General features: G+C 43.2%; 1 protein-coding gene across 1 annotated transcript; it reads left to right on the top strand.

Annotated features, from left to right (window-relative positions):
- Positions 1 to 3737: 3737 nt before the first annotated feature.
- Positions 3738 to 9249, top strand: LOC118419321 (acid-sensing ion channel 5-like). The gene is made up of 8 exons (XM_035825682.1): positions 3738 to 3772; positions 4473 to 4571; positions 5162 to 5423; positions 5646 to 5765; positions 6176 to 6380; positions 7296 to 7446; positions 7718 to 7809; positions 8313 to 9249. Exons 1-8 carry the CDS (start codon positions 3738 to 3740, stop codon positions 8459 to 8461), a joined length of 1113 nt encoding a protein of 370 aa, XP_035681575.1. The 3' UTR covers positions 8462 to 9249.
- The last annotated feature ends 804 nt before the right edge of the window (positions 9250 to 10053 follow it).

The raw sequence follows: 10053 nt of genomic DNA, 5'->3' as shown, positions 1-10053 counted from the left end.
AAAGGTGGTTTACCAGGTATGCAATACAGACAAACAAAATGTATACCAGCCCGATCCCATAGCCCCACCCACTTCTGTCAAAATTAGAGATACAAAATAAAATCATAAGAATGCAAACAAATTGACCGACTGGTGGCCACCTATATGTTTCCAAACCGAGGCCAGCCTGGGCAACTTTTGGTAACAAAAAGTATGATATAAAAAAACATCAAACTACACAAGACGTGAAGTGAATATAGTCGTGGGCATTATTTGTGTATATTTTTACGTATACATTTTCTATTTTTCGTTTCTACAAACATCCCAGCTGGGCCCCGGTTTGGAAATGTGACATTAGCCTTAAGGCATTAATGAACCGATCCTGTCGAACACCATATCGAACAGATAGAACCCCCTATTCTATTTCGAATACCTCCATCAAAAACAGCCCCAGTGGTACAGAAATGGCTATTTTTGACAGAGGTGTTCGAAATAGAACGATGATCGAATAGCCGGGAGGTCAATATATTGTGCTTGGATACGATCAATGGAGCAATCTGGAGCCAAGATAGGATGGACTACTCCCGACCCAGAGCCGACCATGGTTGGGGAGTCGTCTGGAGCAAAGTCGTTATACCCCCCCTCACATTAGGCGAAAATCGATCGGACGACGAGTCTGCGACCTCTAAATTGCGAAGAGGCATGACCCTGATGCCGACGAAGAAATGGCAGAGTTCCCCTCTTCCCGTCAGGGTCATGCCTCCTCGTAATCTAGAGCTCGCAGACTCGTCCTCCTGTCGATTTTCGCTACATGTGAGGGGGGTATAAGAAGGTCCTGAATACATGATAGGGAGAAGTGAGAACATGCCAAAGAAACGAAATTTAAAGCAACGTTTTTTTTTCCAACTGCCAAGACAAATCTAGCGATATGCGTTTAGGAAACCCTTGGGAATCCTTTGACGAAAACAACATTTGACTCATGAAAGATCCGATTTTAAGGTAATCCAAAGTAATGCTCTTACTGGTTCAAGGTTGAATTAAAGTACGCGGATCACTCAATTATACGCAGCTAGAAGTAAATAGCACCAAATACGGCTTAAGTGATAAATACCTGTTGATTTATGTTAGCTCGAGGCGCCGTAACTTCTTTGGTGGTCTTATATATACATAATGTTCTCTTCATACTGACTGACGGGTGCAATAGCTAGCGAGTAAAAAGAGAAGTTAATACGCTCGAGTTAAATCACTTATTATAAATCACCATAAAGAAACTAAGTACAATGTGAAATTCATTAATACAAAACCAAAGGGCATCGAGTATTAACTGGTTTCACATAGATTAAATCTAAGTAACATTGTGTGAGTCAAGGTAACGTATTATGATGTGATGAATGATAGTGATTAAGACTACTACCCACGCCACAAAGAGCACATAAGCGTGTGCAATGAAGTGAAGAAGTGGTAGTCGACTACAAAGACTGTCAAGGTCGTTTAAGATTAAAGGTCTGAGCCGGAGGCAAAATGTAGTATACTGTGTGGAAAGTACAATATAAGAAATCCTTTGAGAAAAAAAGACCAAGATCTAATTTTTCCATTGTAACAATGGTATATTTGGAGTATTAGGTATAGTATTGTTGATACTATCAAGGATGTTTTAAGCAGTGGCATGCTAGAGTCTTGGTCAGTCTGTGGTGACACTCGAATACACTGGGATATCAGCTGAGCAGGCTGGACAGTTGAAGCCTGACCAGTCGAACCCGAGGCTGTCACTGTGAGTATTTTAGTAACACACAACGCAATGTCCGATTCTACGTAACTTTGTCACCAATAGCAGGCTATGTCACAAACTGCTCATGATTCCTAGTAGCCTCCGTTGCAGCCTTCGAGCGGGGCTGGCTTTCATTTTATTTTTGCCACGTCTCGCAAACTCCTTTCCACGGCAAACTTCCTTCCTCGGCCAACTCCCTTTCCCGGCATAAGGGAACCTATAATCCAACGTTGAAAATCGCAAACCAGCCCCCCTCCCCAATAAAAGATTGTCGTATTGTTCAATTAATTTACTTTGCCCAGATAAGAATCTAGTCTTTATTTCGTTCCCGTAAGGGTCAGCGGTTACCTTACTTTTAGATAAACCATCAAATTGATAAGTTGTCCATAAATACACAAAATTTTGAAACTATCTCTTCTATCTATAACGTCTATCTGAAACATGTAACCATAGCTCCAAAGTAGCCGTGCGTTTTTTACGTCTTGTTATAATACGCCAGGGGATTAACTGATTTTATGGTGATCTTAAAGTCTTTAGATGGACGGTGGCGGTTTTTAGTCCCTGGTTACAGCCTAAACAAACAGTGTTAACATTGTTCGGACACGCCCAGTCCGCCATGTGATTTATGCCTGCAGCCTGGTCAGGGACAAAATGAGAGGTACCTAACCAGTAAGTGGACATGGACCTGGATCGGAGATCAGGACATCGAATCACAACTTTAATACCTTCCGGCCACTCCGGCCACTCTACTCTGGGGCAGTCAACAAGCTTTTATTTGGTGGAATTTGTTGAATGCCAGAAGTTGGCTGGCTTCGATTTGAAAATCTACCTGTCACAGTTAAAGGGGCTCGTTGACGGTTTTTGGGAAAACCTGTTCAGTCTAAAAAGAGGGTCTATTTGGGGGTATAAGTTGTAAGCTATACATCAAAACTTTTTTTAAATTTTATGCACAGAAAGAACGACTTATATATAGTGTTACGAAATATAGTAATGTAAGCGCTGTAGCTTTAAGTATTGCCAGGGACCCCCATGCAGACCCTCATTTCAGACTGGACAGGGTTTTCAGCCCATTTTCCTGTCTGGACTGAACAGGGTTTCCCGAAAACCCCTGGTTGACCCGCGAACAGTGGCCTATGTGTAAGAATGTTCTTGTGATAGAGAGAACACCGGGAGTTTTGTTGTCAATATGTCCTTCCAGAACTCACGAGTGACTCCTGATCAAGCACAGAATTTTACTCAAGCCGACAGGTCGTCTTTCTCTGAGGAACAAACAGCAAGGTATATCTAACTTTCTTGGTGCTTTTTATCCGTATGCGTGGTGGTAAGGGCCCAGCGTACTAGTATGAGCCTTGGCGTTTCTATCTGAGTGTTTTATGTAGTAAGTGGAAAGAGTTGCTCTGTCAATTTCAACGTGGCCCTTGCCGTCGAATTGTAATCACCTCACATGAAAATTGGAGTGTATGTGTGTGCGTTTGTCTGTGTGTGTGTGTTGTGTGTGATTATCTGTGCGTGTGTATGAGTGAGTGTGTGAGTGTGTGTGTGTATGCGTGTGTATTTGCGTGTATGTTTGTGTGTTACTTGTGTCGATTCGTCTGCGACATAAGTCAGGAACACCTGTTCCAACGGATTGTACGATTCCAGTTAGTGCACTAGTAATATGTTATGGTCCATTCTTTACAGTCATCGCCATATATGTATAATTGTATCCTTATTTTCGTTGCGTCAATCCAAATGTAATGTTGGTTTTCGATAAATATTTCATTATTATTCGATGTAATCGAAGAGCTCTAGAATAATGCCGTCCCAAACGTAACTAAAATAATTCATTAATCATTTGATTTTCCTCAGTTCATCCCTTATGGTGAGCTGCTGCGGTGCTGACAGCGCGGAGCGGGAGTTCGCGGAGGAGACGTCCCTGCACGGGGTGGGGAAGATCGCCGGGGCGAGGCACCGCCCAGCCCGCCTGCTCTGGACTCTGCTGTTCCTCACCATGTTCGGGCTCGCCGCCTGGCAGATCACAGAGAGGTGAGTATAAAGAAAATGGATGATAAAAAAAGAAGGCAAATACCCCAAAAATTGTATGAACGATTCGAAAGATTTTGTATTTATTGATTAGATGACAAATTGTAAAAGGAACAATGCGATGTGGACACTAGGCAGTTACCTAGCTGATAATATGACCACACGTACATACTTTCACACATTTTAACACATTCACAACAGTGAGGGTCTGTAAGGCACAGCATACATGTACTGATGCTGGTGTCCTCTGACCGAGCTACCTGAGGAGTAACAATTATCATGCTCTTCTTCTTACTACTGCCATTATTTCGAGTTGTCTAAGAAATAAAAACACTGAAAAGGACGAAACGTAGAAAGACAGAATAAAGGAATGAAGAAAGAAAGAGAGAAGAGGAGGAATGAAGGAATGAGTCGAAACAAAGGTCTTGATCATTCAGAAGAAAATGAAACCGCGCGTCTCATCGCTTTCGACTTAACGACAACGTGCGTGTAAGAGTAATCTCCAAGCAGATCCTACGGTAGCATAATCTACTATCAAAAGCCGGCAGAGGAGTGAAGCCGGCCTCGGAGTGTGAACGCTCCGGTCCCCATCTGACGCCCTTTGGCCGGCTATACTCCTTGGCCAGCTTTGATATTATCTTATGGCCCCGCAGGATCTGTTTGGAGATTAATATCTGAGCCGGTTCCCGCTTGGTCCCCGCAGGTTTGTGGCGTATTTCCAGTTCGACACGGTGACGAACATGAAGGTGGAGTTCCGAGATGTGCTGGCCTTCCCCACCGTCACCATCTGCAACTTCAACAGGTGAGCAACGCGATAGCTACAGTTGAGCATTTCTTTCGCAAGGACTATCAGGAAGCTTTAAACTGCAGTACCTGCAGCTGCAGCTGTTTAGAGTGTTCGCCTTGTATTCGGTAGGTCGTGAGTTCGATCCCCGGCCGAGTCATATCAAAGACAATGGTACATGCTGATTTCTCTGCTTAGCAACTCAGCACTAATGAGGAAGAGTATGGGAGTTAAACACACATCACTACCAGCGGACCAGCCCCCTGCTGTAGTGGCTTGCACTAATGTGTGGCCCAAGGGCTACAGAAATGGAGATGGGCGCCACGTCCCTAAGCATCTGCAAAGATGTATGGGCAACTTCAGCTGTTCATGTCAGATTCAATTTTTTATTCATACCCCACCCCCACTCTCATAAGTAGTGGAGGGGAGGGAGCGGTAATTAAGAAAAGAGGCATAAGAAATTCCGGCCACTACCATGAATATCCCGACTCAACCTCTGATTGGAGAATAGATGATTTTTGCTAGCATAAATGAAAGTCCTTAGGTGCAGTACTGTTCCTTTCTGCTAGAGGCATTAGGATTAAAACTTGTGTGCCTGCGTTTGGCAGGTACCGCTTCTCCAAGATCACTGCACAGGAGCTGCAGTACGTTTCCACTCTGCTAGAGGGCTCTACAGGATTTAGCGACTACGACTACGACGGCGACTACTACGACGACGACGACGGCGGCGCTTACCAGTACTACTACGACTGGAACAGCACCGGCATTCCTGACGAATTCAACCTAGCGGAGTTCACGCTAAGAGCAGGCTTCAACATACATACATCGCTGATGGACTGTCACTGGAGAGGCCAGCGGTGCTCTTCGGATGTGAGTTACCTAGATTTTTTTGGCGACGCCTCAGAGGCGATTGATCTATTCTTCTCCTGGAAATGGATGGGTCATCCTGTTCGTTACATCAGTGACAAGTGTAAATTATGTTTAAAAGGACAGTTAGACTGGCCCAATAATTGAAATAATTAAAAGTGGGGTCAAGAATTGCAAATTGAAAATAAATATTGTAAAATTTCAAATAATCATATTTATTTCCAGAACTTCACGCACATTTTTACGTCTTTTGGAAACTGTTGGATGTTCAACGGAGGTGGGACGCTAAATCAGACCATCTCGGGAGTGGGCAACGGCCTGCAGGTGGCCATACATATCCAACAGGTGCGGTGAGAAGCTACGCAAAGAGGCGGTTACTCAAGCAAATGGATATGATTGTGGAAACGGTCAGACGTTTCAGTTAGCGTGCACTACCTTTTGGCCGTGAAACTGACGAAAGATAACGGATGTTGCGTTTGACCGTTTTCAAAATCATATCAAGTTACTTGAGTAATTGCTATTAGACGATTGATTGATCGGTCGATTGATTGATTGATTGATACCAAATAATTAAAGCAAGTTCTTTTTTATTCTTATATTTCTTTGTATTTACAATATAGTTATTTATAAGTATGCTGTCCTTGTCCAATTCCATTTGTACTGTCTATTTTCTGTTAGCGGGGCTAGCCTTTTGTACAACGTACTGGAAAAGTTCTATAAATTTGTTCTAATAAAGTTTCCTTTTCTTCCTGCAGTACACAAACGAGATCCCTCCGTGGGGGAAATGCGAGCCCGGGCGGACCCTGCGGCACTACTCCGGGTACACCAAGACGGGGTGCCTGCTGGAGTGCCGGGCTGATCACGTGGCCAGCGCGTGCGGCTGTAGGACCGTGAGCATGCCGGGAACGCTGGACTACTGTCAGCCGTCTGTCGTCACAGGGTGTGTCAAGACTACAATAGGTGAGACTTGATTGTCATATAAGAACGATTACAAATACAACCGAATCGAATTGGTCCAGCTGTTTGCTTGTAACAAGTACAGTCAAACCTGCCCAAGACGACCAGCCGGGGGACCGGAAAAAATTTGGACAGGTGGTCGCTGAGAAGAGTATCGACTCAAAACATGCCCGATGCAAAGTACAAATGGTTTCCGTTGTGTTTAATGGCAAATAGCAAGCACACTGCACGCACGCAAAAAGCGAGGTCTTTAATGACAATTAATGTCAAATGCAACACGCACACTGTAAATTCGAGCTTTTATCGAGCTTTTATACGATACAGTGTTTTAAACCTCAATATTTGTACACTAAACTGGCCGATTTTGGCACAACATCGCGCTAGTTATCATCAAAAATCGATGAAAACCTCAATTTTGAAAATGATGCGGTCGTTATGGGTCCCAATTTGGGCCGGTCGCGGTCGCGTTGGTCAGGTGGTCGTTGAGAAAAGGTCGCTTAATGCTTACGTCAACGGGGAAATAAAAAGGGACCGAGAAAAAGCGGTCGAAATGGTCAGGTGGTCGCTGAGAAGAGGTGGTCGCTCGGGCAGGTTTGACTGTACTGACATGTGCAACTATGGTCACAGAAACGTTCTTGCCTGATTGTGTGCGTATTTGTAGGAAGAAAGTCACACTCTGACCTGGAGAAGAACTCACCACCCTTCTGCTGCAAAGTAGTAGGGCACACTCAAGTCCAGTGTGTTTTATATACTAAAATAAATACATTTCTAAGCCCTCTATACGACTATAGCCAAGTTTAAGCACCGTATGTGTACAGTACGCTGTGTCACTGTTAACCAGTTTTACAGGGTTAGCTCATAATTTTAAACGTTTTGCTAAATAGTTTAAACAAAGTTTCTGTTGGCCTGTTCTTCCAGCTGAGCTGAAGTCCGGGAAGAGGACCTGTGACTGTCCGACCCCCTGCAGCGCCACGGCCTATCCCGCAACCGTGTCGTACGGAGGTTGGCCCAGCTCCAGCACCAAGCTCTTTTACACCGAGTTCCTCAACATGACCGAACAGGAAATAAAGTACGCTCTTTGTATTTGACCCTTTGACTTCTGCCCTGTCAACTTTGACCTTTTCATTATGCTCGATGTTTTACTCTTTGGTATTAATACATAATTATATATATATATACACCATGGACTTTAACCAGTTATAACATTTTGCTCCATAGTTTCAGGATTGTGCAACAGGATTTTTCTTGTCTATGCCCAACCATGACCTTTGTCCCGACTGTGACCTTTGACCATAGACCTTTTACTCACGACCTCACCAACCGTGACTTTTGCCCTTCAGAGATAACATCGTGCTGCTGGATGTTTACTACCAGCAGCTGAACCTACAGACTGTGCAGCAGAGAAGAGCCATCAGCACAAACGCACTGCTGGGTTAGTTACTATTTTTGTCATTTCGTTTCTCGCTTCTCACATTTCTTCTACTTTGCCCTTATATCCTTCTATTTTGACTTGAGTTGCCGCTAGCACCTGATGCATCGTCCTAAGTCTTAATTAGAAGTCACCCGCCTAACCTTTACCTTTTATTTGAATGCAGTACCTTTAATTTGCCATTCCGGTTTTGCATTGATTCTTTACCAATTGGCCTGCAATTCGTGTTTTTGTGTTAGCTAAGACCTCTTTATCCTTATTTTCTTCGTCCCTACTTTCGAGTGGATTGTAATTATGAACAATAGACCACAGAGGAGAATGATACAATTAGGCAGCGTAAGACTATGTGTGTGTGTGTGTGTTTGGATAATACACTGGCTAATAAAACAAGTAGAGATACCAGAGTACCAATTATATCTTACATCACAAAGTAAGTGCGTGTGGTCGTCTTTCTATTGTTTAATTGACAAGTTCATGTCTCTTTCACTCGTTCCCTCCACCCCTAGGTGACCTTGGCGGCCAGCTGGGGCTGTTCCTGGGCGCGAGCGTCATCACCATTATCGAGTTCCTGGAGTTCTTAGTAAAGAAGGGAACTTCGTGCTGCCGCAAAGACCGAGACAAGAAAGATATCAAAAATGAAATGGAAAAGTTATAAATCTGCAGCATTTTTAGTAATCACGCTTTCATTTTCATAATTGTTTCATGCATTTATACTATATGTACTTTGTAAGGAATATAAAGAGGCCATATACATCAGGGCATTCTATCACTGAACAGAGCTAGAGACGGTGGGCGTTATGAATCGTTAACGAGTTCCTGCTGAAGAAGACAACCTCGTGCTGCCGCAAAGATCGAGACAAGAAAAATATCAACACTAGTACTGAAATGGAAAAGTTATAATATGAGTCAAGACAAATACCAACACTGAAGAGTTTTAAATCTGCCTTCTAAACATGCACGTGTCTTCTATCATAAGACCACTGATCTCCGAAAGAAATCCCCAGTTATGTCTTTATCGTATCAGCTATGGAAATGAAGGTCTGATTTGTATCTTCGAAATACCGTATTATCAATTATACCGCCATTTACCACCAAGGAATTGCAGCATTTTCATTAACCATGGTCTCATTTGCAAAACTGTCTAATGCATTTATACTACTTTGTAACGAATATCATGATGCCGCCATATACATCGGGGCATTCCAGCCATCACTGAACACTGAACCATTATCGAGTTCTTGGAGTTCCTGCTGAAGAATGATAGGGAACGTCTTGTTGCCGCAGCAACCCAGACATACAAATACCAGCACTGAAATGGGGCGACCGCTAGGGGCGCGATTTTAGTCAGGCTAGTCCCCTTTAACATGTTACATTGCACCTGCAATTAGCTCTCGGGCATGAATTTGCAATAAACTATTCATTTATTTACTTTCTTTGTAATATTCATCATTTATCGTCTTGCGTATGTACGTACTGGGCTTCCAAAAATCTATTTGAATGCGCCACCCGGTTGCCTGAAATTTGAATTGAAAATTGCATTTGATTCATCCCAATAGTTGTTGTCTTTATATTTGACATGAAAGTATACATTATTACATCCAAGTGTATATAAATTGCATAAATTTTCAAATATTCATACATATCTGAGCTGAATTTAGAGGACAAATCCATTCAGCGCTGAGGTCTCTGGGCACCAGCTAGAAGTAAAAGTGGGGCCCTGAAAGGGGGCACTATCTTAATCTCCAAGCAGATCCTACGGTGCCATAAGATAGTATCAAAGCTGTCCAAGGAGCATAACCGGCCAAATGGAGTCAAATGGGCACCGGTGATACTATATTACACCACCGTGGATCTGCTTGGAGATTAGCACTATCTCAGCCCACTAGCTTAGCCCACCCCATCGATTTCGGAAACCCCTGAGCAGTCACACAATACAGTGATAAGCCAGTGATAAGCCATGTGTTTCTCTCGGAGCATCACATATTTTAATCATGTTTGTATTATGTAATGATGTTGCAACTCACTTGAGCATTGGCATGCGGTGTTGAAGGTTAGATTAATCTTACTATGTTAAGAAATGGCAGGAAAATCTATTTTTGTATGTCCTAATTTTATGGCCTGTATTACATGGTGCAGCTTTAACGTTATGCAAGAATCGGTAACTTTGTGTGTGTGTGTGTGTGTGTGTGTGTGTGTGTGTGTGTGTGTGTGTGTGTGTGTGTGTGTGTGTGTGTGTGTGTTTGTATG

This window comes from Branchiostoma floridae, chromosome 7 (genome assembly GCF_000003815.2).
Source record: "Branchiostoma floridae strain S238N-H82 chromosome 7, Bfl_VNyyK, whole genome shotgun sequence".
Lineage (NCBI taxonomy): Eukaryota > Metazoa > Chordata > Leptocardii > Amphioxiformes > Branchiostomatidae > Branchiostoma > Branchiostoma floridae.
Note: the sequence above shows the minus strand (reverse complement) of the source record. Positions and strands in the feature narration are given on the sequence as shown.

What these genes read in the sequence shown, in the direction of transcription:
- LOC118419321 (XM_035825682.1), top strand. Translation starts at nt 3,738, where the DNA reads ATGTTCGGGCTCGCCGCCTGGCAGATCACAGAGAG. An exon ending in GCCTGGCAGATCACAGAGAG is followed by an intron (nt 3,773 to 4,472) that starts GTGAGTATAAAG and finishes TGGTCCCCGCAG; the next exon opens with GTTTGTGGCGTATTTCCAGT. An exon ending in CAGCACAAACGCACTGCTGG is followed by an intron (nt 7,810 to 8,312) that starts GTTAGTTACTAT and finishes CTCCACCCCTAG; the next exon opens with GTGACCTTGGCGGCCAGCTG.